The 24,678-nt window shown below is 58.2% G+C and overlaps 1 protein-coding gene across 1 annotated transcript; it reads left to right on the top strand.

Moving 5' to 3' along the window:
- The first annotated feature begins 4,994 nt into the window (after positions 1–4,994).
- Positions 4,995–23,017, top strand: LOC126037199 (adenylate cyclase type 10-like). The gene is made up of 24 exons (XM_049797464.1): positions 4,995–5,117; positions 5,235–5,343; positions 5,647–5,751; positions 6,870–6,908; positions 7,558–7,701; positions 8,433–8,638; positions 9,083–9,169; positions 10,146–10,337; positions 10,452–10,573; positions 11,211–11,287; positions 11,597–11,786; positions 12,698–12,750; positions 14,153–14,306; positions 15,025–15,217; positions 15,745–15,831; positions 16,342–16,625; positions 17,250–17,386; positions 18,274–18,390; positions 19,434–19,688; positions 20,386–20,724; positions 21,527–21,741; positions 22,124–22,231; positions 22,389–22,567; positions 22,840–23,017. The coding sequence occupies exons 1-24, from the start codon at positions 4,995–4,997 to the stop codon at positions 23,015–23,017; spliced, it is 3,693 nt and encodes a 1,230-aa protein (XP_049653421.1).
- The last annotated feature ends 1,661 nt before the right edge of the window (positions 23,018–24,678 follow it).

Genomic DNA, 24,678 nt, shown 5'->3' on the forward strand with positions numbered 1-24,678 from the left:
AAGAATTCGTATGCTCACAACAAAAATTGGCATGAAACTATGTTGGCAAACTGTCTAACGTGTGATAACCATACATCACCAAAGATACGCTACAGGCCTTGCTTCTTTGGGAATCGCTTCAGGGAAGACAATGAGGAGAGCCCTCCCGTTGAGTCACGAGGTTCAGAGCAGACCCCCTTGCTTTCTAGGCTCCTTCTCCGAGAGGAGCCTAGGGGCGGCTGGATCTGCTCTTAGTCCCAGACTTGGTCAACTGTTTATGCCTAAAGTGATGAGATGTAGGCATCATGGAAAAGGAGAGGGGGCAGGAGGGAGGGGAGGGAGAGGGAGAGAGAAGATGATTTCACCAGTCCTGGGTCCAGCACTGGTTCAGTCAGCCGAGGGGTCCAGTCAGCTGAGAGGTCCCCTAGCAGTGGGCTTGCACAGCTGGGGCTTCCGTGTGTGTGTCCTTTTATCATCCTTGCCCCCTCCTTTGGGTGGGCACTCAAGCTCCTTACGCTAATTAGGTAGCCTTTGGGAAATAGGTCTGTGGGCTTGGGGGTTGTTGGGGGAGTAACTTCCCCTTGCCTGCAGATGTGATCTTTTGCCATGCACAGTGAGCTGCCCTGCTCGGCACATCAAGAGCAGCATATCAGAACAGGGAGCTGTGCCCCCTCTAGCATGCCCTCCCCTCCCTCTCCTGTTGCTGATGGGGTGCTGATGGGCTGCTTTTCACCTGTGGTTCCTTGCTGGGCAGAGTTCCTTGTTATGCCCTTAAGCAGAACTTGCCCCACCACAATGTTTGAGACATTAACTTTTTCAGTCCCTCACAGGGGGTCCCAGGTTTGGGGTCCCCAGGGTTTGAGGGTCCCAGGTTTGGGGGTTTCCAGGGCTGAGGGATCCCCAGGCTTTGGGGGCTCTGGAATTTGGGGGCTCTAGGGGTCTGGGTGTCTCAATCCTCGGGGAGTGCCTGGGGTTTAGGGGGCCCCGGTGTTTGGGGAGGCTGGGTCGGGGGAGTTGCAGCATTCCCAGAGTTTGGGGCTCCCATGTTTGGGCGTCCTGGACTTGGGGGTTCCTTGGTTGGGGGTCGCTGGGGTTCGGAAGTCCCGGGTTTGGGAGTTCCCAGGCTTGGGGGTCACCACCTTCAGGATCCACAGAAGCAGCACCATCTAGGTGGTTTCTTACTAATCCTGTAACGGAAGAAATACATCGTTCTTCTTTGGTGTGGTGTGCCAGCTTTGTGGAGTTACCCTCCAGCACCCATCTCTGCGCAGACATGAAAGAAGCCAATTTCTCAGCTCTGCGCGTAAGACTGGCTTATTGCGCACCGGGTACCGACCCCCGCTTGTGGGACAACACATCTGCAAGTACGGTACTGACCCAGATACGAAACAGAGGGTGCCAGTTAATCCCAGGTGCCACATACGCTGCACCTTCTTCCATCGCCTCCTCTCCATGAATTGTTTTCCAGTCTCTCCCACCTCCTCCCAGCTCAGATACCTGCACTCTGGCTCAGGGCTGGCGACCCTCGGGGCAGCAGCAGGAGCTGCTCTGACCCTGGTGCTGGGGTTGTCCCTGGGGCTGAGCACTCGGGCCCAGGGCTGGTGAGCTGGGCCATGACAGGGCCCAGGGCTGATGAGGTCTCCCCCAGGCCCGTCCACACTGCGAGACCACCTGCCCCTGCAACTGTAACTGTAACCAACCGCAACTGTAACTGCCCCTGGTCCCCCCCTCGCCCCGGCTGCCCCACCCCGTCTCTCCCCCATTTCTCCTCAGGCCACTGGGCCTCTGCCCCCCCCGGCCCCACCCCAGGTCGGCAGTGACTGACAGGCCAACACCGGCTCCGCTGATTGGCTCAGCCGTGGCCAATGGCACAGCAGGGGCAGCCCGGGCCTCTCCTCACAGAGCTGCCCTGCACCAGCTGCCCCCGCCTCAGCGCAGCTGCGCCTCAGCCAGCCGGGACACTGGGCCTGCGGAGAGACGGCCTTCGAGAGGGGCCATTTCACCTGGAGCTGTTCTCTCAGCAGCGCAAGGTGTGTGCGCAGGTCTGCCCTCCCTCAGAACCTCCCCGGTCTGCTCGTGGGGTCTGGGCCTGCTCAGGGAGGGAGGGAGGGGAGGGAACAGGAGAGGGCAGGAGGGGATCTGCTCTGGATTGGCAAGTCTTTCCCAAAATGCGGGTCGGTCTGTGCTCCAGCCACAGCCCCGGGCAGGAGGAGCTGCATGACGGGAGCCGCTGGCCTCGGCCAGGCCTGCACCTGGCAGGAGACAGGGCTCTGGGCCCGGTCACACTGCCCACGTTGAGCCCAGCACCCAGGGCCTTCGTCAGGCCTCACCTTCCCCTGGGGCTGAGGAGGAGAGACACCCTGTCCTGGCGTGGCGCGGGGCATCCTCCTGCGGCCAGAAGGAAGGACAGAGCCCTGTCACTCTCCCCACAGGGGCTGACCACCGTCCTTCCCTTCTGTCCCTGGGGCTCCCCAGTGCTGGCAAGGCCCTGCGGGGCTTCAGGGCCAAGCAAACGCTGGGGCCCCGAGGGCTCCTGGGGCAGCTTTGGGCATCTCTGAAGCTGAGGCGTGGCTGCCCCTTTGCTTCTGCAGATGCAGTTATCTGCTACCCGCTTCATGATCCGAACCGTTCCTTCGTCGTGGCACGTGGACTGGACAGATGCCACGTCCCTGTCAGTCTGGGAGGACTTCAGGGAAACAAGGAAGTTGCAGCATGCACCCAGGTAGGAGGACAGTGGAAAGGAGCCCTGACAAGGTTTTTCTGCTGTTTCAGAGCTGAACTCAGACGTTTGTGTGCATCCCAGCACCAAAGTCTGCTTTTTTTCCCTCCAAGCTGCACAGCTTTTTGCCAGCAAAAGCGAGTCGGCCCGAGCTGGTCTGTGGGGTAACTTGGCTCCTTCCATTTTGCGTTGCATGCCTACACTTTTCCTTTTTTCCACCAATGTCTTCCTTTCAACCCCCTTCCCCCCAAGTTCCATCCTCTTTCAAAGGTGATTCTGATTTCAGTTTCTAGACAGATCACGGAGCAGGTAGACACAGGATGTAAGCATGGACTGGTCTCTACCTTCGGAGCTGTAGGCTGAGCTGGTTTACCTTTACAGGCTAGATAGATAGGGGCTACGGGCAGAGTTTCTGTTTTGCTCATTAGTACTCCTTTTGGGGCCCTGTGACAGTAAGTTTGTCTGCCGGCAGATCCGCAGCAGTTAAAACTGACACTGAAAGAGTTTCAAGGACGGATGCTGTTCTGTGTGTTTCATTTTGGGTACCCATTTCATTGAGCTAGAATTATTCCTTAGGTGACGGCGATCTTCTTGCACTGGTCTTTTCTTTCTGGAGCGCATCCTGATGTCCTTTGTCATCCAGAGCTTTCCCCTCTGCTGCCAAGAAGAGCGATGGTCGTGATGAGGACTAAATCCTGTGAGTAACGATTTCTTCAAGTCTGATTATGAAGGTGCCAAGCCTCGTTTTGGGGGTCCAAAGGCTTCACTTCAGGCCCAAAGCCTCATGTTTAGCTTCCAACGCCTCTTTCTTAGGGACGAAATCCTCCTTGTCATGGGCCATAGGCTCGTTTTCAGGATTCGGCCTGCAATTTTGAGGGCCCAAAGCCTCATGTTGAGCATCCAGAGACCCATTTTTAGGGTGCAAAGCCTTAGGTGTTGGTACCAAAGCATCATGTGAGGGCCCCAAACCTAATTTCAGGGTTCAGAGCCTCATTTTCATTTGTAAAGCACCATTTCTAGGGCCCAAAGCCCCATTCTTAAGGCCTTGACCCTCCTTCAGAGAGTCGAAACCCGCCTTTCACAGCTCTAAGCCTCAAATGTTGTGCCCAAAGGCCTGTATTTGGCATCAGAGCTTCCTTTCGGGGGGCCATAGAGGAACCAATAGGTTCACCTTGTTGTCAGGGTCCAAAGCGTATTCGTAGCATCTCCCCCATTCTTTGCAGTGACAAAGGCTGCTTCTGAGGGCTGAAATCCTCATTTGGAGGGTCCAAACCTGTCTTTCATTACCCATGGCCTTTTTTGAAGAAGCCACAGTTTCATTTTTAGGATCCTGTGGTGGTGTTTATGTCACTGCCGATAGGGCAGGCCCAGGAACCTGGCTTGTGCAGATGCTTGTGATGTCACTTGTGGCCCAGTTCCTCTGCCGGAGAGGGCAGAGGCTGAGCGGCCTCAGGAGAAACAGGCGAGAGATGGGCCGGGGGCAGCTGGGGCAAGGGAGGGAGCAGGGCCAGGACCAGGACCAGGGGTGCTACGTGCACAGGAACAGGTATCTCATTTTTATAGAGCAGCATCATGTTTAGGATCCAGCCAGTTGCTTTGAGGCTCCAAGCTGCATCCTGAGTTTCCAAGCCCTCATTTTTATGCTCCAAACCCCTCTTTTAGGGCCCAAAGCTTCAGGTTTAGAGTCCAAAGCTTCAATTCTAGGGTCGGAAACCTCCTTTTTATGGTCCAAAGCCTCATTTTTAGGGTCCAAGCCTCATTCATCAGTTCCAAGCCCCACTCTTCAGGTGCAAAGACTCTTTTTGAGGGCCCAGAGCATCATTCTGAAGGCCCAAAGTCTGATGTGGAAGGGCCAGAGCCTCCGTTGTAGAGGCCCAAGCCTTATTTACAGTGTGCAAAGGCTCATTTTCAGGCCCCAACCCCCAGTTTTTAGCTTCCAAAGTCTCCTTTTTAGGATCCAGTCTGCAATCCGGAGGGTTCAAATGCTCATTTGGAGGGCCCAAAGCCTCATTTTAGGGGCCAAGCTCCTCGTTTAGGGTACGAAGCCTCATTTGGAGCCTCCAAAGACCCATTCTTAGGGTGCAAGGCCTTAGTTAGGTAGCTGCAAATTCAGCGACGGGTCGCTGCACGAGCCTCCCTTCGGCACTGTCCTCCAAGAAGTGGGGCGGCGCTGGCTGCCTCCGAGTCATTGGCTCAGCGTCAAGGAGGGAGACTGGGTCACGGCGGCAGCTGCTCGGCAGGCGATGACATACAGACGATGTTGCTGTTAGCTGATTGTGTTGCTTGAGGACAGATGATGGGTAAGCAAGTGATAACCTACGGAGGAGGTCACTGCCAGATGATTGTGAGCACCGCCATGAGGGCAGAGGGCCAGTCCCGCACAGAGGCCCCGGGCTCACTGTGCAACTCGCACTGTGTGGTGAGGTCCTCGTCCTCCCAGCTGGGCACGGCCATCTTCTCCTGAGGTACCCCGTGTGCCACAGGGCGCTGATGATGGCTTCTGCCTGGGAGAGGAACCGTTCGTTACCACTCACAGCTGGAGAAAGCAGCAGCTTTTCTCCCCAGTCTCATTGCTGAGGACTACCTCAAGATTATCAGTCCCGTTCAGGCTGTCCAAGGAGTGCTGCTCTTTGCGGATATTTCAGGTGGGGTGAGCAGGGAGGAGCAACCACGGACACGAGCCTTTTTGGGACACGCTAGGCCCTTTGGAGCCCTGCCCCGGCTCCTCAGACAGAGTGGCCACCTTGTCACTGCTGAGGTGTTCTGCTGGGATGCCCAAAGAGAGGGGGACGGGTTATGTTGGGCGGTCAACCACTGCCACCACCAGCACTGAGCCAGCGCGTGGGAAGGTGTGACCTACAGGTTCTCGGGCCGGGCAGCATGGAACTGGCTGCCAGGTCCTTTGTCCCACGTGGGCATTTCCTGACTTCTGGGTGTCCCTGTTACAGGTTTCACTGCTTTGACAGAGAAGTTCATCCAGAGGGCCGGCCCAGACAGAGGCACTGATGAGCTGGCGCAAACCCTCAATTCCTGCCTGTGTGACATTTTGGAGGGTAAGAGCCGTGCTGCGGGACTGTCTGCCATCGGGCCGTGAGGCTGCTCATGGAGGGTGGGGGTAGACATGCTGGGCAGCCTGGTCCTGCCTCCTTGCAAGGGCTGGGGCTTTCTGTGGCCTGCAGGAACAGCAAGAGCAGCCAGGGTCTCCCGGTGAGTCAAGACGGGCGCAGGTCCTTTCTGCTCCCCCCCTGTGGCTGAGGAGGCACCCGCTTTCTCAGCAGCTTCCTCTGTGCTTCTGGCATGAACACCCGGCTCAGTGATGCATTAGTGCCCAGAGCAGGCTGGGGGCATCCAGCAAGTGCCAGCGCACAAGTGACCCGAGGATGCTGGCGCTGATATATGTGTGCCTGTGACACCCTCGCGGGCGCCTTTTCACAGGGGACGTCTTGACCCTTCTAAGCTGACCGTGAGCACATTGGTGGCCACCTCTTTGGCAGCCCCTGTAGAGCAAAGCAAGAGAGTCCTCAAAGACGATGAAGGGTCTGGAGCATCTCTCCTATGAGGAAAGGCTGAGAGAGCTGGGACTGTTTAGCCTAGAGAAGAGGAGGCTTGGGGGGTGATCTTAGTAATGTGTCTAAAACCTGAAGGGAGGGTGCAACGAGGACAGAGCCAGGCTCTTTCCAGTGCTGCCCAGTGTCAGGAGCAGAGGCCACGCCCCAGGCATGTACTGAAACCCAGGATGTTCCCTCTGTACGTCAAGAAAGGCTTTTTGACTGTGAGGGTGGCCGAGCGCTGGCACAGGTTGCCCAGGCAGCTTGTGGAGTCTCCCTCCTTAGAGCTATTAAAAAATGATCTAGCCACCGTCCTGGGCAGCTGGCTCTGTGCAGCCCTGCTTGAGCAGCAGGGTTGGACCAGATGGACCCCAGAGGTCCCTTCCAGCCTCCACCTTTCTGAGATCTGGTGGCAGCTCGCAGGCCTGCCTCCGTGCCTGCTGTGCACGTAGCAGGGCTGTGGCCCCTGTGAGCCCGGGAGGCAGGCCAGAGTGGTGCTTTCCTGGGCTGTGCCCCACGGTGCACCCTCACCTGGGTGCTCCTCTCGGGGCGGAGGGGCTTGCTCTGTGGCTTCTGGAAGAAGGTGTCCACATGACTCTTCCTTTCCTTCTCTCTGTCCGCAGAGGTGCTGACTTTTGGAGGAGACATCTTTAAGTTTGCTGGTATGTACTTAGGACGACGATGCCCACGTGTGCTGACCTGCAGCATTTACCTGTTGTGGCGGCCATTTGCTGTGCTCTGCTTCTCAAGAGGCTCTGTGTAGCACCTTGAGGCGGCGTCCTGGCCACTCACGCAGCCCCCGTGCAGTGCCCTTTCTCCAGGCTTCTCTTTCTCCCGGGGCCTGCCTGCCTCCGGTTTGGCTTTGGCAAGGGCTGTTGTCTCCCTCATTCTGCCCCTGCTGGTAGGACCCTGGGCTGGGGGTGGGGGGACAAGGAAGCACTGAGAGGAGGAGACCCCCGAGAAAGCGCAGCCAAAGGTGTGTGTCGGGGTGGTGGTGAGGGGCGGGGAGGCCCTGGTGATGGCGGAGCTCGGGCTGCCAGGCTGCGAGGGCAGGACGAGGCCCTGGTGTGCTGCAGCTGCAGAGGAGCGCTCGGGGCAGGGGGTGCCAGCGCTGCCGGCTGTCGGCTGCTGTGGCTGGCCCGGGAGAGGAGAGGTGTGCCGGTGCCCAGGGTTTGGCCCTCCAGGACGATGCCCTCCCACAGGCCCATCTTCCTCAGCGCGTCGGCCGGTTTCTGCTGTCCCTGCCACTGAGCGCAGGTCGGGGAGAGTCAGGTCTCAGCAGAGCCTTTCCCTTTCCCTCACTTTCCCCAGGGGATGCTGTGCTGGTGCTGTGGAGAGCACCACCCCGGGAGCTGGCTAAGACCATCAGCCTGGTGCTGCAGTGTAGCCGGCAGATCCAGAGGAAGTATGGGAAGCGTGACACGCACGTGGGTCAGAAGATCCAGCTGAAGATAGGTACGGGCGCCGTGGCACGGGGTGCTTCTCGCTGGCAGGGAATGGGGGGATCCGTCCTGGGGCTAGTGCCAAAGGAAAGCATCTCCTGCGAGCATTTAAGGGGCCAGCTGTAGTCTGGGCGGGGATGGGAGACCAGGCCTGCTGGGTTTGCGTGCATTTGCAGATGCAGAGGAAGCTTAAAGGCAAAGCGGGCGTCAGATCAAGTATTAGGGTCCTCAAATGTCTGATTTAGCACAAATGTCTGTGGGAGGTAGTTATCTTTCCATTTTTTCGGGGGGGAGGGGGCAGCTTTGCATCCTTTGCCCTGCTGGATTCTCCCCTGCCTCTCACAAAGAGCAAAGGGGAGCTGCTTTGCACATGGCTCTGGGAAGGGCTTTGGCAGGCTGTCATGGGTGTTGTCAAGCAGACAGCTACAACCTGCCTGCACGTTAGCAGAGCAGGCAGTGATCAAGCCCGCCTGGTTTGCTGGGCTTCTGGGCAGGCTGCTGGGCTTCTGGGCAGGCAGCTGGCTAAGACACCCGGCACTCTCAACACACTGTCTGTTTCTAGACACCCGTTTCAGGGACCTGTGTCAGTATGCCCCTGAGTAGGATGGAGGATGCCCTCCCTTTCCATAACGCCAGCCTCCCCACTGGGCTTCAGATTAGGTTCTGAACAGCTGAGATGCTGGGGGCTGTAGAGCTCAAAATCTTCCCTGTGTCAGTGCTGCTTCTCCCTCTCTTTCTCACCAGGGATCTCTGCAGGGCCCGTGGACCTCCTGGTAGTCGGAGACAGGAGGCGGCAGTACTTCTTGATCTGTGGCGAGGCCCTGGATGAAGTTTGTGAGGCGGAAGAGCTTGCGAATGCAGGTGAAGTAATCCTCTCAGCCACCTCCTGGGAGCTCTGTGAGCAGCACCGGCTCAGGACCAGGCGCCTTGCAGGCAAAAGAGCTGTGAAGGTAGGTGGGTGGCATGGCCTGTAGAGCCATTTTGAGGACCCAGACCTGGACATGAAGGAGGGAGGTGTCAGAAGGCTGAGGAGCTGGATGTGGAGAGAGTTGGAGCTGTGGAAGTGGGTGGGCAGCTGAAGCTCTTGTCCTTCCCTCTCAGGGGTAACAGTGGTCTGGGCTTGCTTGGTTTGAGGGGTCGGGAGGCACTGGGAGGGTTTTGGCCCCACCAGCCATGTCCTCTGTGGGTCATGGCGCTGTTGCTGACAGCTGGGGGATGCTTGGGTGATGCCTGCCCAGCTCCGGTGCTTCTGAGGAAGCACTGCTGTCCCATCCAGCCAGGTGGGCTTGTTCTCCCCTTTTCTGGGCAGTGACGGTGGAGGGCAGGCTTTGTCCCCTGGGACTCCTGGGGAGGCCAGTGGCAGTGCCTTCACGCCGTGTGTCTCCAGGTTACAGGCATGGATCCGATGTCTTGGTCAGAACGCCAAGACGCTTTACGCAAGCTTGTACGACACCCAAGGAGCCAGCGCTTGGAAGGGGAAGGTGAGTGCCAACTTCACCTTGTTCGCGGCTTGCCTGGAAAGGTGGGGCCTGGCTGCTTCAGGGGCCAGAGAGGAACCACCTGCGCCCTCTTCCTCCTTTCGGCTGGCACTCGTGCTTTTGGCCCTCGCGTGCATCAGCTGGGGCGGTGGCTGCTGCTGCCTTCTCCCTCCAGGGGACAGCACTGCCGTGAGCATCTGGAGGTGGCAACATGAGCAAAGGCAGAAGACTCTTTCTCCCCCGTTTCCCGTGCCAGCCCCTGCTTTCCAACACCTCGTAGTCCTGTCCTCCCAGCGACCACCTGCTTTTTCTCTCCTCAGGTGCCATGAGACCTGCTCTTCTCCTGCCCGGTGGCGCTAATGCGTACGACGTGCTTAGCAAGTACATGTCAGGAGCTGCTCTCGGGAAGGTACGTCCAGGCCACCACTGCTGGGGGCTGCATTTTTGGAGGGCAGAGGAAGTGGTGCATTGCAGAGATGGAGTTCTCACGAGAACAGACAAAGAGAAGGAAACGCACCCTGAGAAGACAGCGCGGGGAAACTGAGCCAGGGGGCACTGGTGCCGCACCATTGCGTGTGTTGTCCTCAGAGAGATACGGGTGGTGGGCGGCAGACTTCTGTCTGCCTGTCTTTTCTGGGGGTATGGTTCTGGATGCGCCGGGGTGGTGGTGGTGGGATAAAGGGGAGGTTGCACTGAAGTCCCCAGAGCATCCCTGCGGGTCGCCCCTCGTGTCCACACCCGTCCCAGGATGGGGTGGTACCGGAGCACCTTTCTCTCCTTTGTCATTTGCGTTAATGATTCGGTATCTGCCTGCCACAGGCTGGGCAGCCTGCCCGCCATGTGCACTGAGAGAAGGATTCAGCCCTTCCTCGGGGAGTACCTGCTATTGCCAGTATGCCTGCTCTCCCTCGGTGTCTGGTATGGGCAGTAAGCCCCCGGGAGAGCAGGCTGGTGAAGCCATCCTGCTCTTGTCTTCCAGCTTGATGACAGAGTGCCGCTGGACCTCTTCTCTGAGCTACGGCCGGTCACCAGCCTCTTCGTCCAACTGCAGTTGACTGCAGGAATCAGCACAGTGGACATCCGCACCCTCATCCACGATGCCAGCAGGAAGATGCTAGAAATCCTCTGTCCTCACAAAGGCAAAATCAACAAAATCGTCCTGTTTGATAAGGTGAGTGTGTGGGAGCAATCGCTTCCCCCCACCCTGAGGGGGTGGGCGGTGAGGAAGAGGGAGAGGCTCCCTCTTAGGCATTGTAGCAAGATGTGCTGCATCCGTCCTTGGCAGGGCTGCATGTTCCTCTGCGTGTTTGGCCTCAGTGGAGAAAAGCTGCCCTACGAGAGCATTCACGCCTTGCAGAGTGCTATTCAGATCTTCAATTCCTGCTCCACGATGCTCATGGAAGTAGAGTGAGTGTGTGGTGGGGGTGCGTGCTGCCTGGGATGGCGCAAGGGGGCTTCCCAGAAAGAGACGTTTCTTCTAGCTTGCTCTGCCTTGTCCCTGGCAGGAAGGAGGCAGTGCCCTGAGAGGTGGCAGGCAAGCCCCGGACTTAGCCCTCGGCAGCCAGGCGGAGTCCCGCCAAGCACACCCTGCTAGCCACCGTGCTGGAACGAACCCTTGCAAGGGCAAGAGGCTCCTTGGTGCCAGAGGCAGGCCCTTCTGGGCGACTGGCCCATGAACAGGGATGGGGTCCAGCCACCTGATCTCAGGTTGCTGCCATCGCAGGCAGTGACATCGCGGGTGCCTTCTTCCCTCCCTCTTTGCTCATGAGAGGGCTGTGGCCTTCTGCAGGTTGCAGCTCAGGGAAAGTGGCCTCAGGGGAAGTGTCCAAAACATCCCACATGCGCTCTACCCCTGTCCTTTGTCCCTTGCAACGTGGGTATGTTGCGCCCCTGAGCTCTCCACGTCCCCAGGACCCGCGCTGGCAGGACAGGATGGCAGGTGGCCCAGGCTAGCGCCGAGGGGAGATGCGGGAAGGGATGAATCTGGGCGGGCAGGACTGCGCCTGGGGCGCTGCTGAAGCTGCACTGTTTCCCTGTGTGCCAGGGCAGTGTCTGTTGCAGTTACCAGTGGGATGGTGTTCTGCGGAGTCACCGGCCACCCTCTGAGGCATGAATACACAGGTAGGAGGCGTGTGTCTGAGGCGCGGGAGGCTGGCGTGGGCCTGCTTAAGCATAGCACTCTGGAAGAGGAAGGCGGGCTGGGAGAGGGCTTTCCCAGCAGCCGGTCAGGAGCGGCCCGGGCAGTGCGGGTCCTGGCCCGTGGCAGGAGAACGGGCTCTGTGGCCGTTTGTTCCCCTGGGTTCTGCTGATCCCGCTGTGGGGTTGGCCTGTGCTGGAGGTGAGGCAGCCGTTGGCCTGGAAGGGCGCCACGGGGCTGGTCGCATGGGTACGTCAACGCACGCTCTCGCACGCTCTCTCTCTCTCTGGCAGTCGTTGGCCAGAAGGTGAATTTGGCAGCCCGGATGATGGTGCACTACCCTGGGCTGGTGTCCTGTGATGCAGTGACCTACGCCTCCTCTCGGCTGCCCCCTTACTACTTCAAGGAGCTGCCGGAGAAAAAGATGAAAGGCCTCAGTCATCCTGGCACTCTCTATCAATATGTGGGGATCACCAAGAAGAGGTGAGTGACCTCCGAGAGGGCTGGACGAGGGGATTGTGGCATCAAGGGTGCAGCCTTGGCCAGCAAAGAGGAATTAGGCAGAGAGAGACCAAGCTGGTCTCCCTTGCCTGTGGCTGAGACGGTCAGAAGCCCTGGTGCGGGAGGCTTTTTGCCTCTCTCCCCTGCTGTCTCCTGCTGCTAAGAGAGCGGGAGTGAAGCCCCAGGGATGGGGAAGGTTAGTCTGTCTTGGCAGACACAACCTGGCCTTGCAGGCTCTGTCCAAATGGCTTTCAGCTGTGCTTGCTCCACCACATGCCCTGGTAATGCTGACCCAAGGAGGTTTTTGGGACAAGCCGCTTCCGAGCAGGAAGCTTTGGGCCAGCCTGGTTCCCATGGGGAAATGTGGACCGTGGGGACACCCTTCCTCATGTCGTCCTGCTGAAACCTCAGCTTTTCCTCTGGGCCAGGATTTGACCTTCGCTTTGGATGACGGTTTGAACGTTAACATTGCCATCTCTTGGAAACTCCAGGAGGAGTTGAGCCAAAGGTGCTAGGTGCTTGGCATCCCAGCCCGTTCAGTGACACAAGTCCTCCTTTCCAAGACACTTGTTTCTCTTGGCCAGCGTGTGCTAGCCAACAGCACACCCTGGCTCCTTTCACGTGTCTGCAGCGTCTCTTGGTTTGGCCTCTGGTGGTGGCCTCTGGATACGTTCTGCTGTTCTGCCATGGCCGTTGGGCTTCTTTATGCTTGAAGCTGTCCTAGCGTGCAGCTTGAACTTTGGGTGGGGGTGCATACAGGGGAAAACATGCTGCCCGAAAGACAAGCAGGTGCACGAGGAGCACATCCTGCCCCTCCATGCCAGGCTGCTTCTCTGTGTCCCCTGGCTTCTCACCAGCTAATTGACTGGTGTTTTCTTTTCCCCTGCTTCTAGCATATTTGGCATGGGTCTTGCCAAGAAGAGGTCAGAGTACGCCCCCTTACTGGGTAGGTGGAGAATGCCTTGCTCTTCTGAAGCCCAGTTTCTTCCCCTTGGTAACTTTTAGCGCCACGCTGGGGCGGGAGAAGCTTTTGCCAGGGATGGTGTTGCTGCAGAGGCCCTAAGGAAGTGCGGCCTCTCTCGGCCCCTACTTGGTTGACCTCTTTGGGGTGGAAAGCAGGGTGAGGCGCCTGGTGCTGCCTTGCCCTGCTCCAGACCTGGTACGAAGGTACCTTTCAGCTAGGGAGCTGCTCACGCCTGGGGGCTAAACTGATCCCGGTCTTTGGGATCAGGAAAGCGATTGCCTTCTGCCAGTCTGACGGAGAGTTCCGGTGGTGGGTTCTCCCCCTTGTACTCCTCAGAGATCCTTTCTTGGCAGCATCTGGGCGTAGACATGGCAATGTCAGGACCCACGGGGTGCCTTTAATCCCTCGGTGTCTTGCTGGAGGTTTTGGGCCCTGTTACAGGTTAACCCCGGGAGGCAGCTCAGCCCCACAGAGCCACTCGCTCCCCCCAGCGGGATGGGGAAGAGAATCGCACAGCTTAATAGGTAGAGCAAAAGCTGCGCAAGCATGCAAGGCCAAATCAGGCATTCGTTCCCTGCTTCCCATGGGCAGGCAGGTGTCTAGCCATTTCCAGGAAAGCGGGGCTGCATCATGCGTAACGGTGACTTGGGAAGACAAACGCCGTAACTCCAAACGTCCCCCCTTCCTCCCTCTTTCCCCCAGCTCTTCTTGCCAAGCACCGCATCATATGGTACGGAATAGGCCTTTGGGCAGTTGGGGTCAGCTGTCATGGCTGTCGTGCCCCCTCCCAGCTTCTTGCGTGCCCCCAGCCTGCTCGCTGGCGGGGCGGCGTCAGAAATGGTAAAGGCCTTGACGCTGTGCAAGCGCTCTTCAGCAATAACCAAAACATCGTTGTGTTATCAACGCCCATGTCTGGTCACAAATCCAAACCATAGCACCATAGGAGCTATCACTGAAGAAAATTCACTCTAGCCCAGCCAAAAGACACTGAAGATGCTGCCTCAGCTCCCAGGAAGTGCCCTGTGGCTCATGCTACAGCGAGGAGATGCTGCAGCGACTCGCATCATCTCTTCCAGTCTTGTGCTGGATCGCTGCGGGGAGTTGCACGGGGCCGGCTGAACCTCTGTGTCTGTGGGAGGGCAGAGGGTGGCGGGACGGGGAAGAAGGCATGGAAGCTGCACTGTGGGGCAGGCGGGCCGGCTGCCGCTCTGGGGAAGGCAGAGGTAAAAAAGCTGGGATGAGTGGGCAGGAAGGAGGCCTGGCTGTAGGCAGGCTGGTGGAAGTGGTGGCAGGACAGGGAACTGCGGTGGAGGGTGCCAGCCAAAGTGGCATCTCTCTGCTTTTCAGCACGCCCAGCAGCTGGTTTTCTTGTTTGTCTTCACAGGTCGGGAGAAGGAGATTGACCGCTTTGGCAGCTGCTTGAAAGCCTATGAGGACTTAGGACAAAGCCACATCCTGGCGTTTGAGGGCACGATGGGCTCCGGAAAGAGCCACTTACTTACCGAACTGGCCTATTTAGGCCAGGCTGCTGGCCACAGGTACAGGTTTTTGACCTCTAGCTTTGGGATGCTGCCCCTGCCCATCACCTGGCAGCCATAGAACAGTCCGTCCCCTCTGCTGGTGCGCCTGGTCCTTGGACTGCAGCCTCCCGAGAAGGCCTCCTGGAGACTCTCCCTAGGAGCACCTGCATGCTCTGCTCCCGCCTCTACACCTCTGGGGAGTTGGAGGTGGCTTCTTGAGCCGTGGCCTTTCCTCCTTCACCTCTGGGCCAGGCACAGATAGAAGGAAAGAGCCCGAGCCCAATGCTTTTCATCTGACTCGAGATGCAACAGACAGCAGGGTGGCCTGTCTCAGAAGCCCTGCTTGCCCTCTGCTCCTTCCCAGAAGGAGCACTGGGGCAGAAAAGCCTTCCTGTGGTCTGGGAGTCAGGCTGCTAAGGTCTGGAGCCCAAAGGCAAACCCACCACTTGCTCCATCCTTGCCCCTTAGCCCCGTGAGTTCCTCTGCAGGGGGGACGTAGCGAGACCTGGGCCGGTGCTGTGGAGACACAAGAGTCTGGAGCCGGCTCTCCCAGTGGCTTGGCAGCAATTGCCCCTCTGTGCCCTTTCTCGTATGAGGAGTGAAAAGCTTGGCCTCCTCTGGGAAGCACTTTGAGACGAGTGGCTGACGAGCACCCCCCCAAGGGCATCTGCACCCCTTTTGTCTTAGAAGGCTTGGGCTGTTGGGGATCTCAGTCCCCTTTGCTTTTGCACGGCAGGGTAGTTGCCATGGAACTGCTAGAGGCCAACGTGAGGCAGTCCTTCTCTGCCATCCGTACGCTGATGGCCAGGGCCCTGGGCCTCCAGGACAGTGAACCGTGCGGTGCCAGGCAGTGCACGCTGCAGACAAAGCTCCGAGGGACAATCGAAGAGAGCAGCTTTTGTCTCCTCAATGACATTTTCCTTGTCGAGGTGAGAGCAAGAGGCGTCTCTGGCCCTGGAGAAGGCCTTCTCATGAGCTTTTCGGGGTCTGATGTTGTGTGGGCGCGCTGCTGGGAGTGCCTGAGCTCGGGGGTGGGAATCGTGGGGGTGGTAGCACAGGTTTCCCATTCCTGGGCCCTGGGGGGCTCCCTTTCTGGGGTGAGTTCATGTCCTGCGCTGCATCTGGCAGTGCCTGGTGCCTTGTTCAGCACCTTGGAAGTGGCACTGGAGAGAGGCTGGTGCTGGGCGAGTGGTCTGCTCCAGCCAGCCCAAGCTTCCTACAGGCAGAGAACCAGCTCTTCAGACCACCCCCCAGCCCCAGCTCTGCCAGCGACCCTCAGCAGAGGGCCTCTGCTTTGGGCTCCAGGTGCAGCCCCCACTGTGGCTCCTTGCACCTGTGCTGGGGAGAGCTAAGGTGCTGAGGCCAGCAGGGGCAGTTTGCTCTGCGGTCTTGCTTGGTGGGTTCATGTGCCTAGCCCCGGAGCGATGCTTCTGCCTGACTGTGCTTTTCTGGCCAGTTTCCCGTTTCGGACAAGGTTCGCGAGATGCGTGGAATTGAAAGAAAAAAGGAGTTGCACTCGACTTGGGCAAAAGTGCTGGAGAAGGTGAGCCTTTCTCCTTCCTTCCTTCCTTCCTTCCTTCCTTCCTTCCTTCCTTCCTTCCTTCCTTCCTTCCTTCCTTCCTTCCTCCTGGGTCAGAGAAGGAAAACAAGCCTGCTGGCTGCAGACTCTGCACCACAGCAGTGTGAGTGCATGGGAGGACCACACGCCCGGGCCATCGCCCTTTGGGGCCTGAGAAACCCCCCACCCCCACGTCCCCCCTCCTCCACGCAGCCCCACAAACACACCCCATAGCTTTCCTCCCGTCGAGTGTACCCTGGACAAGGAGCAATGGCTTCTGCATTCCCTTGCCCAAGCTGCCTCCTTCTGCAGGTCAGGTGGTGTTAGGTGTGACCTTAAAATCTCAAAGAAATTGAGTCAGTAAGCTTCTGAGCAGGGAAGCAGCTGGGGAGAGACTTCAGAGCATCCTCTCAAGAGACAGAGGCTCAGTCTCCTCCCCTGCAAGACACTTGGGATTCCACTGGATTGTCCTCAGAACATCCTGCTTTTTTTCAGTCCATTGGAGGAGAATTTGGCATTTTCGTCATCGACAATGCCCATTTCATCGACCCTGCCTCCTGGAGTATCATGTCACCCGTGCTCCGAAATGTCTCCTACTTCATGGTCATGAGCTTGGCGCCGGGCTACCCAAGGAGAGAGGGCTTTTGCAAAGCTGCAGCAGACAGCACAATGTCCCAGAAAATCACCTATCTTCATCTGGATGAGCTGAAACCTTCAGCTGTGGTGCAGGAGGTCTGCCAGAACCTTAGAGTAGACAGCATCTCCAGGGATCTAGCGAGGTAAGTTTGAGGCAGGGGAGCTCCTCCTGAGGGCTTGAACCTATGCAGACCACGGGCGGGAATCAGCCCCCCCGGAAAGGGAGCGCAGGGCCACTAGAAGCATCACCGACTCTAGCGAGTACTCTAGGAGGTGGGTTGCTTGTTATGCCTTGTCCTGGCAGGCGTGAGCTGAGAGCGGGCCACTGCCGAGACACAGAGCGTGGGAAGTGTCAGCCCTTCGCGGCTGCACAGAGAGGAAGGGAGGAAGAGTCCCGAGCCCAAGTGTGGCTGGGCTGTGAAAAGGCCTTGGTCTAGGTGGCCAGGCTGTGGGGGAGATTCCCTGGGACAGAGGCCTGCCCTGCTGCCAGAGAGGATCTAGGCTCCTGAGGAGGGGAAAGGCAGGGCTCGCTGCTCTGCGCTTTGGCCGTTGGCCGCAATTCTTTTCCCACGGACTTCAGCGAAGGCCGGAGGTTCGGGGGGGCCCAAAAGCCCAAGCCAGCAGAGGACTGTCCCATTCAAAGGCGAGGTGCAGCTGTGACAAAGATGCTGGCTACCCTGTATTGCCCAAGTGACTCGCTGCCCACCTGAACCGTGTTTCACTTTACTCCTCTTGTGGTGGTCACTGCCGCGTCTGCTCCTGTCCAGGTTCCTGATCCAAAGAAGCTCGGGGATCCCGTATTACTGCAAGGAGCTGCTGGGCTGCCTTCTTTGCAACAACATGCTCTTGTTCCGCACCCGGAGGCGGGGTGGAAAAGCAGAAGACAACTGGGAGAGCCTGATCAGTAAGCACCTTTGCTGCTGACTAGCGAGTTGCTGTGGCGCATTCTCCGCAGCACAGTCTTGCCCCATCGTTCCCCCGTTGATCTGGGCAGAGTCAGATCTTGCAGCAGTGCAGAACGTGGTCTGGCGGAGGCGTGGGCTCCTGCGTGCCTTGCTGTTGGGACAGCCAAAGCAGGGGCTGGCGAGTTGTGGTGGCTTGGAGGGGCCTAAATTCTTGGGGGGGTGCGGGGGGGATTGGGGGTCTAAAACACGGGGGAAATGGTTCCAGAGCACATGTGTTTCTGGTGTTTCTTAGGCATTCTAATGGGCACGTAATTTACCCTGGCCCAACGCCAGCTCACTTGAGAACAAACCCCAGCTTGAGGCGAGGGACGGGCCTGGGAAACTTGAATTCAAACCCATAAATCCCCACAAGGGTGTGGTAACGGAAGAAAACGGTGGCAATGCCGCCGAGAGCGCCATGCCAGCCAGAGTGCTGTGGCCTTGGGAGCAGCCGGGGCTGATGCTGCATTTTGCATGATCACTGGCAATTTCCCTGGCTGCGGAGGTAGCCCTGTCGAAGGCAGCAATGCTGCTGCTTTCTGTCGCGGGGCATTCAGTTGCCCCCTAGGCACTCCAGAAGCTTTGACTGAGGGGCTGTTTGGGAAAGCTGGTCTGAAGGCAGAACACCTGCCTGTTCTGGGAGGGCTATGCAAAGAAATGCTTGCAGTGGGAACCTGTTTTGCTGTGCTTAATGACCACGTTCAGCGCGTGCAGGTCTGTGCGCTTGCACTGGACCATGTGAAGTGGGACTTGTCCCATCTCAGGTGAATTTTGAAACGTTTGCAAGCCGCAAGTGACTTTGCAAATTGCCTTAGTCGTGTTCTCTTGCTCCACCCAGCTTCTGCAGTTGAGGCTTCACCCCTCACAGCAACCTCGAGCTCCAGCGCGGGGAACGATGGCACGGTCTGCTTCATCAGACCAGACGTGAACCCGGAGAACACGGTGCTGCCCACCACCTTGAAAGGTGAGGGACCGAGAGCCGCTCTGCCGGCTCGCGGCTGTGCTGGGGCCCCTTCGCGGGGCATTGGCTAGAGGGAGGCTGGGCATTTGTGTGCTGCAGAGTCACCCTCTCAGCTTGGGGGCTCTGCTGGGAAGGTGGCTCCAGTGCAACCAGGAACAGGCCTGGGGTTGCGGGCAGCCATTTACCCCTCCTGGGTGTGAACCAGCTGTGAGCCTGCTGGCTGCTTTCCAGCAGCAGGTAGGAGAGAAAAGGCTATTGGTGCAACACTAGAATGGCTCCCTTTTCTCACAGAAGCAAATCCTTTGCTGGGAAAAGTCTTTGACTTGCCGCTGACTCAGCTGTGATCGCGACTTTGCCCTCGCTATTCTCTTTTTAAGCTCCCCAGCTAATGGCGCTCTCAAGGCACTTAATCCAAACCAGATCCGTTGTTTTTTTCTGTGAATTGGCACGGAAATCCCCCCATACCAGGAGAGCGGGATGGGGGAGCTGTCAACGACTGTCCCTCCTCTCTAGCCATAGCCATTTGTATGAACCTCGAAGAAACGTCATGCTAAAGCATTCCTGCTATTACGTTGTTCTGTCCCATCCCCGCGCGCCCCCCCCCCCAAAAAAAAACCAAAAACCCCAAACAAAAGGCATATTATTTTCTGGCCAAGTTAAGAGAGGCATTGTGGGGAGCTCTGAGTCCACCTCTGCTGTGGGGAAGGTTCTCTGTTTTCTGTGTGCGCTGTTGGGCAAAACCCTACTCCAGATCTGGTAGGGCGCATCATGGACGCATGTACCTGCTGGATCCTGCCCTCCTCACCCCAGGGGGGCGAGCGTCTGTTTGAGCGTCTCGCTCTTCCCCAGGCCTTGTGGCCTGCGATTCCAACAGGTGTGGAGCCATTTTGAAGACGCCTGCCCTGGGTTGCAATTGCCCAGCAGGTGCGGTGCCGAGGAGAAGAGGCCAAAGTCTACCCCATTTCATGTGTTGAGACTTTCCAGCCTCTCCAGCCTCAGCATGGGGAACAGGCAAGAGAGAAAGAGGTGTTGCTTCTTTTTGACAGAGATTGCGCTGGCCCAGCTGGACCGGATAAAGCCACTGAAGCAGACGGTTTTGAAGTTGGCAGCTGTCATCGGGCCAGTGTTTACCACCCAGCTGCTGTCACACATCCTTCCTCATGGCATCAGGCACGAGATGAATTGCTTGTTGGACATGCTGGTGAGCGACAACATCCTTAAGTGGCTGAAAACCACAGAGGTGCCAGAAGATGTCCGAGATCCTACCAAGGGGCCAGGCAGCTCTCGGCAGGCAGAGAGTGGTAAGTGGTAGCAGTGAAGAGGCCAAGGGAGCTCCCAGCTGTGTCCTGGTGGGGCTCGCCGGGGCACGGTGCACTTCCCCCCTCTGCCCCAGTAATGGCTGGGTGGAGCTCAGGCAGGCATGGCGGTTCGGGATGGCTTGTTCAAAGATCTTACAAGTCAATCTCAAAGAACGCTAGCGTTGCGCTGGAGGGAAGCTCCCACCAGCTGTCCCAAGTGCCTCTGCTCCTCTGCCTTCAAGTGCCGCTTGTAGCGCAGGCACGGGAGGGCATGTGCAATCACCGATATCCTCTCCCAGCTGCCTGCGGCATCCGCATCAAAGGTGGCCTCCAAAGTGCCCCAGGGCCTTTGAGAGGCTTTTATTCAGCTTTGATTCCCCTGTGGCGCAGCAGGGGAAGCTCAGGAGGCTGGGGACTGCCTTGCCAGGAGCGGAGAGAAAGCACTGGCCGGGGCTTGCTTCGGCTGGCGGCAACATCCCCAGCTCCTGTCTGGAGCACAGCTGAGCACTGTGTCCCCCGGGCTGTGCTAGCATCAGCAAGGCAAGGCGGGCCCTTTTGCCTCATCCTGCAAGGCTCGGTGTGCAGCAGCGCTGGTTTGCCGCTAAGGATGCTCACCAAGGCATGACTTTCATGCCCCGGCTGGGACGGCCCTGAGCCCTGGCCCCAGCTCAGGCTGATGCAAAGGCCCTTTGCCCTGCAGGTGTGGAGAGACCCTCTCTGAGCAAGAAGACCACGGAGCGGCAGTCTGGCGTGCTGGTCTTCTGTGTCCCACTGCTGCGGGAGGCTGCCTACGAGCTGTGGCCCGAGAGACAGCGGGTCGCCTTGCACCGCAAGTGCGCCGCCTTCCTGGAGCGGCACGCGCACAAATGCAAGAGCTGCAGCCAAGGGGACTTTGTTGCCTTCCACCGCTTCACTGTCACCAGCAGCCAGGAGGGAGGGAGCAGTCAGGGCCCTGCTGAGCAGGGCGACCCTCACAGCTGGGAGGCCTTGGTGCTCGCAGGAGAACAGCTGAAGAGGGATAGGACTCATGCCCCTGAGGGTATGCTGTGCACCATGCTTCACAGCCTGGGCCCTCCAGGACCCCAGGGGGGGCTGTGCTGGGGATGGGGTGGGAGGACATCTGCTAGGGACGAGCCCAGGAGGTGAGGATGGCCACTGCAGACTTTCCGCAGTGTGTCGCGACCCTTGCAAGGATCCTTGCGATCCCCAGCCCGCTGGGAGAGGGAGAGTAGTTCTTCCCCCGCGGTATGTGAGGAGGTGTCTAACCCCCTGTTTTCTTTCCTGATGCTGCAGGTGCTCTGCAGCAGCAGCAGGCTTTCCTGGAGGAGGATTTTGGGTGAGCAGACACGGTTTTGATGATTTTGGAAGGCAGTGAGCTCAGGGTGTCCAGAGGAGACAAAGGAAGCGCCGCCATTTGGCTGCCGGTTGTGACTGCAGCTTAGGGAAGAGGCTTTCTGTGGGGTGGGAGGTGGGAGGAGGTGGCCGTGGAGGTGAGGGAGGGCTTGAGGAAGCCTGTGGTCTCAGAGCGATCATCGCACTACACTGGAGCAGCCCTTGCTTTCCAGTTCCTACAGAGTAGCACTGCAAAATCTGCAGGGGAAAACCTGCCCCGGGGACTCGGGTGGTTTGCCTGTGGGAAGAGGTGACAGAAAGCCCAGCTTGTCTCTTTCTCCCTACCTACAAAGCACCTGTACGGGTCGTACGTGCCCGTGGCCTCGTGCTCTGCTTTGAAAAAGGGCTTTTGATGCCATCTCTGTGGGGAGAAAGAGCAGTACAGGTGATGCCTGTGTATTCTTTGCTCTCTTCTTCTCCTGGGAACCGTCCTCTGACTAGTGTGGCAGGACGGTTTCTGGCAAAGAGGGAACAGACAGCTGAGCTGCCCAGCAAGACCGACAGAAAGCACAGCGGTACATGCTCATGTGAATGCAAAGCCATCGTGGAATCGGTGCTTGTGCCTTTGGCTCGCCACTACGTGGCGATGGGCGATGCTGCCAGAGCCTTCTACTACCTTCTGGAGTCTGCGGCTGCCTACCTGCATGTCTCCAACAGCTACATGGTGAGTTGCCCTGCTTGCCAGCACGCACTGTGCACAGAGGCCTGCCTGCCTGCCTGGCCGCTGCACTCGGGCATGCCTTTGCGGGACCTTGGAAGGGAAATGCTGGGGTCAGACCCTGACTTTTTCCTCTGGTTTGCCTCTTCTGCGGCAAGAGACACAAGGCACTGTGCCCTTAGCACGGGGGGCATTAGCTGGGAGGCAGTCTGAAGGATCACTGGTGCCTGTCTGTGCTCTGAGACAGTGTGACTGTGTTTGGGCGGGCGTCACCAGGGGGAGAAACAGGCCCTCTTAAGACAGATGCCAGAGGCAATGACGAGGGAGGACAAGGCTGGCCATGGGCTCTGCACCCACGCTCACCTGCTCTCTGTGTGCTTGCGCAAAGGCCCTCATGAAGCTGAACGAAGCGGAGGTCCTGAGGAACTCGCTAGAGAAGAAAGCAGATGTGATAGCCTGCTTTGAAGAGGCCACCTTCTTCAGCCTCAAAGGGGAGGTAAGAGACGGGCAGGTCTGGAGGGATCTCCCGGGGGACGGAGCTGGATGCCTCCCGCGGTTGCAGGGGATATCCCTGGCATCTCCAGCCACTTGGAGATTCCTGCAGTCTCCTGGGCAACTAGTCCATATCAGGATGCTTCCCTTTTCCTCTGCAGGTCTGCTGGCATATGGGGCACATGAAGCTGGCAAAGAAAATGCTCAGGGAGGCTTTGAGCCTGCTCGGAAGACAATTCCCCCGGACCTCCATTGGAGCCTTTGTCAAGTCTCAGGTGGAAAAGTTGCCGTGTGCCTCTTCTGTTTCCAGAAGAGTATCCTCCCTTCCGCAGGAGGCCCGGTAAGAAGCAGAACTGAGAAGCCAGGGGAGGAAGAGCCATTTCCCACCTGGTCCCAGGCATCCCGGCCCAACCTGCCTAGGCTTGAGGCCACCCTGAACCTGACACATAGGCCTTAGCAGGACCGAGGCAGTAAGGAGCCACGTGCGGGTAGACCAGGGGACGGCAGAGCCCCACACTCCCTCCCTCCTTGCACCCTGCTTTCCCCCGGCCCTGTCCATTTAGCACTGCACAGCTAGAGCCTCTGGGCCAAGCAGTTTCTCTCGTGTGGCAGGAGGAAGAGGCTAGCCTGGCTGCTGCGGCAGAGCTGCTGTCTTTCCTTACTGGAGCACCTCTTCAGCCTGGAGGGCACTTCCAGTGGACGGACGTTCTCCCGCCTGGCAGCGCGCATGAAGGCCAACACGGACAGGGCAGCGGACTCCTATCGGGCAGCAGACTCCTGCCACAGATAGACTTACGCCCAGAAGGGTGGCAATGAAGTTACCTCATTAAACAGCTCCGTCATTATGACCTTTGGAGTCGGGCCTTTCTTTCTTTCTTTCTGCGGCACGGAATGGTACGCTGTCTTATCGTTTCTGTTGATGGCTACTGCGGCGGCTCCATCAGTGATGGCTACAGCTCTCTCGCAGGCCCTTGTGCAGGCTCCTGATGGAAGACGCTTCTGATTTGAGGTCGCATTAAAACCAGAGGCCTCTAAAACCCGAGCCCTCTCTGTTGTTCTTGCTCCTCACCACCTACGTACGGGCAGCCGGCTACTGCTGCTCCCTGTCTTTCCCCCGCTAAAGGGGAGGGGTTCCCAGGGTTTAGGGGGTGTCACGTCCCAACTTCTCAGGACCATGACTCGGGTTTGCCGATTCCCACGTCAGGATTAAGGTGAAACAACACCAGGGATCCTTTAACTCCCAAAACTCAACTTCTCTTCGCTCACCACAAGAATTGGCATGCTCACCGCAAGAATTCGTATGCTCACAACAAAAATTGGCATGAAACTATGTTGGCAAACTGTCTAACGTGTGATAACCATACATCACCAAAGATACGCTACAGGCCTTGCTTCTTTGGGAATCGCTTCAGGGAAGACAACGAGGAGAGCCCTCCCGTTGAGTCACGAGGTTCAGAGCAGACCCCCTTGCTTTCTAGGCTCCTTCTCCGAGAGGAGCCTAGGGGCGGCTGGATCTGCTCTTAGTCCCAGACTTGGTCAACTGTTTATGCCTAAAGTGATGAGATGTAGGCATCATGGAAAAGGAGAGGGGGCAGGAGGGAGGGGAGGGAGAGGGAGAGAGAAGATGATTTCACCAGTCCTGGGTCCAGCACTGGTTCAGTCAGCCGAGGGGTCCAGTCAGCTGAGAGGTCCCCTAGCAGTGGGCTTGCACAGCTGGGGCTTCCGTGTGTGTGTCCTTTTATCATCCTTGCCCCCTCCTTTGGGTGGGCACTCAAGCTCCTTACGCTAATTAGGTAGCCTTTGGGAAATAGGTCTGTGGGCTTGGGGGTTGTTGGGGGAGTAACTTCCCCTTGCCTGCAGATGTGATCTTTTGCCATGCACAGTGAGCTGCCCTGCTCAGCACATCAAGAGCAGCATATCAGAACAGGGAGCTGTGCCCCCTCTAGCATGCCCTCCCCTCCCTCTCCTGTTGCTGATGGGGTGCTGATGGGCTGCTTTTCACCTGTGGTTCCTTGCTGGGCAGAGTTCCTTGTTATGCCCTTAAGCAGAACTTGCCCCACCACAATGTTTGAGACATTAACTTTTTCAGTCCCTCACAGGGGGTCCCAGGTTTGGGGTCCCCAGGGTTTGAGGGTCCCAGGTTTGGGGGTTTCCAGGGCTGAGGGATCCCCAGGCTTTGGGGGCTCTGGAATTTGGGGGCTCTAGGGGTCTGGGTGTCTCAATCCTCGGGGAGTGCCTGGGGTTTAGGGGGCCCCGGTGTTTGGGGAGGCTGGGTCGGGGGAGTTGCAGCATTCCCAGAGTTTGGGGCTCCCATGTTTGGGCGTCCTGGACTTGGGGGTTCCTTGGTTGGGGGTCGCTGGGGTTCGGAAGTCCCGGGTTTGGGAGTTCCCAGGCTTGGGGGTCACCACCTTCAGGATCCACAGAAGCAGCACCATCTAGGTGGTTTCTTAC

This window comes from Accipiter gentilis, unplaced genomic scaffold, assembly GCF_929443795.1.
Source record: "Accipiter gentilis unplaced genomic scaffold, bAccGen1.1, whole genome shotgun sequence".
Lineage (NCBI taxonomy): Eukaryota > Metazoa > Chordata > Aves > Accipitriformes > Accipitridae > Astur > Astur gentilis.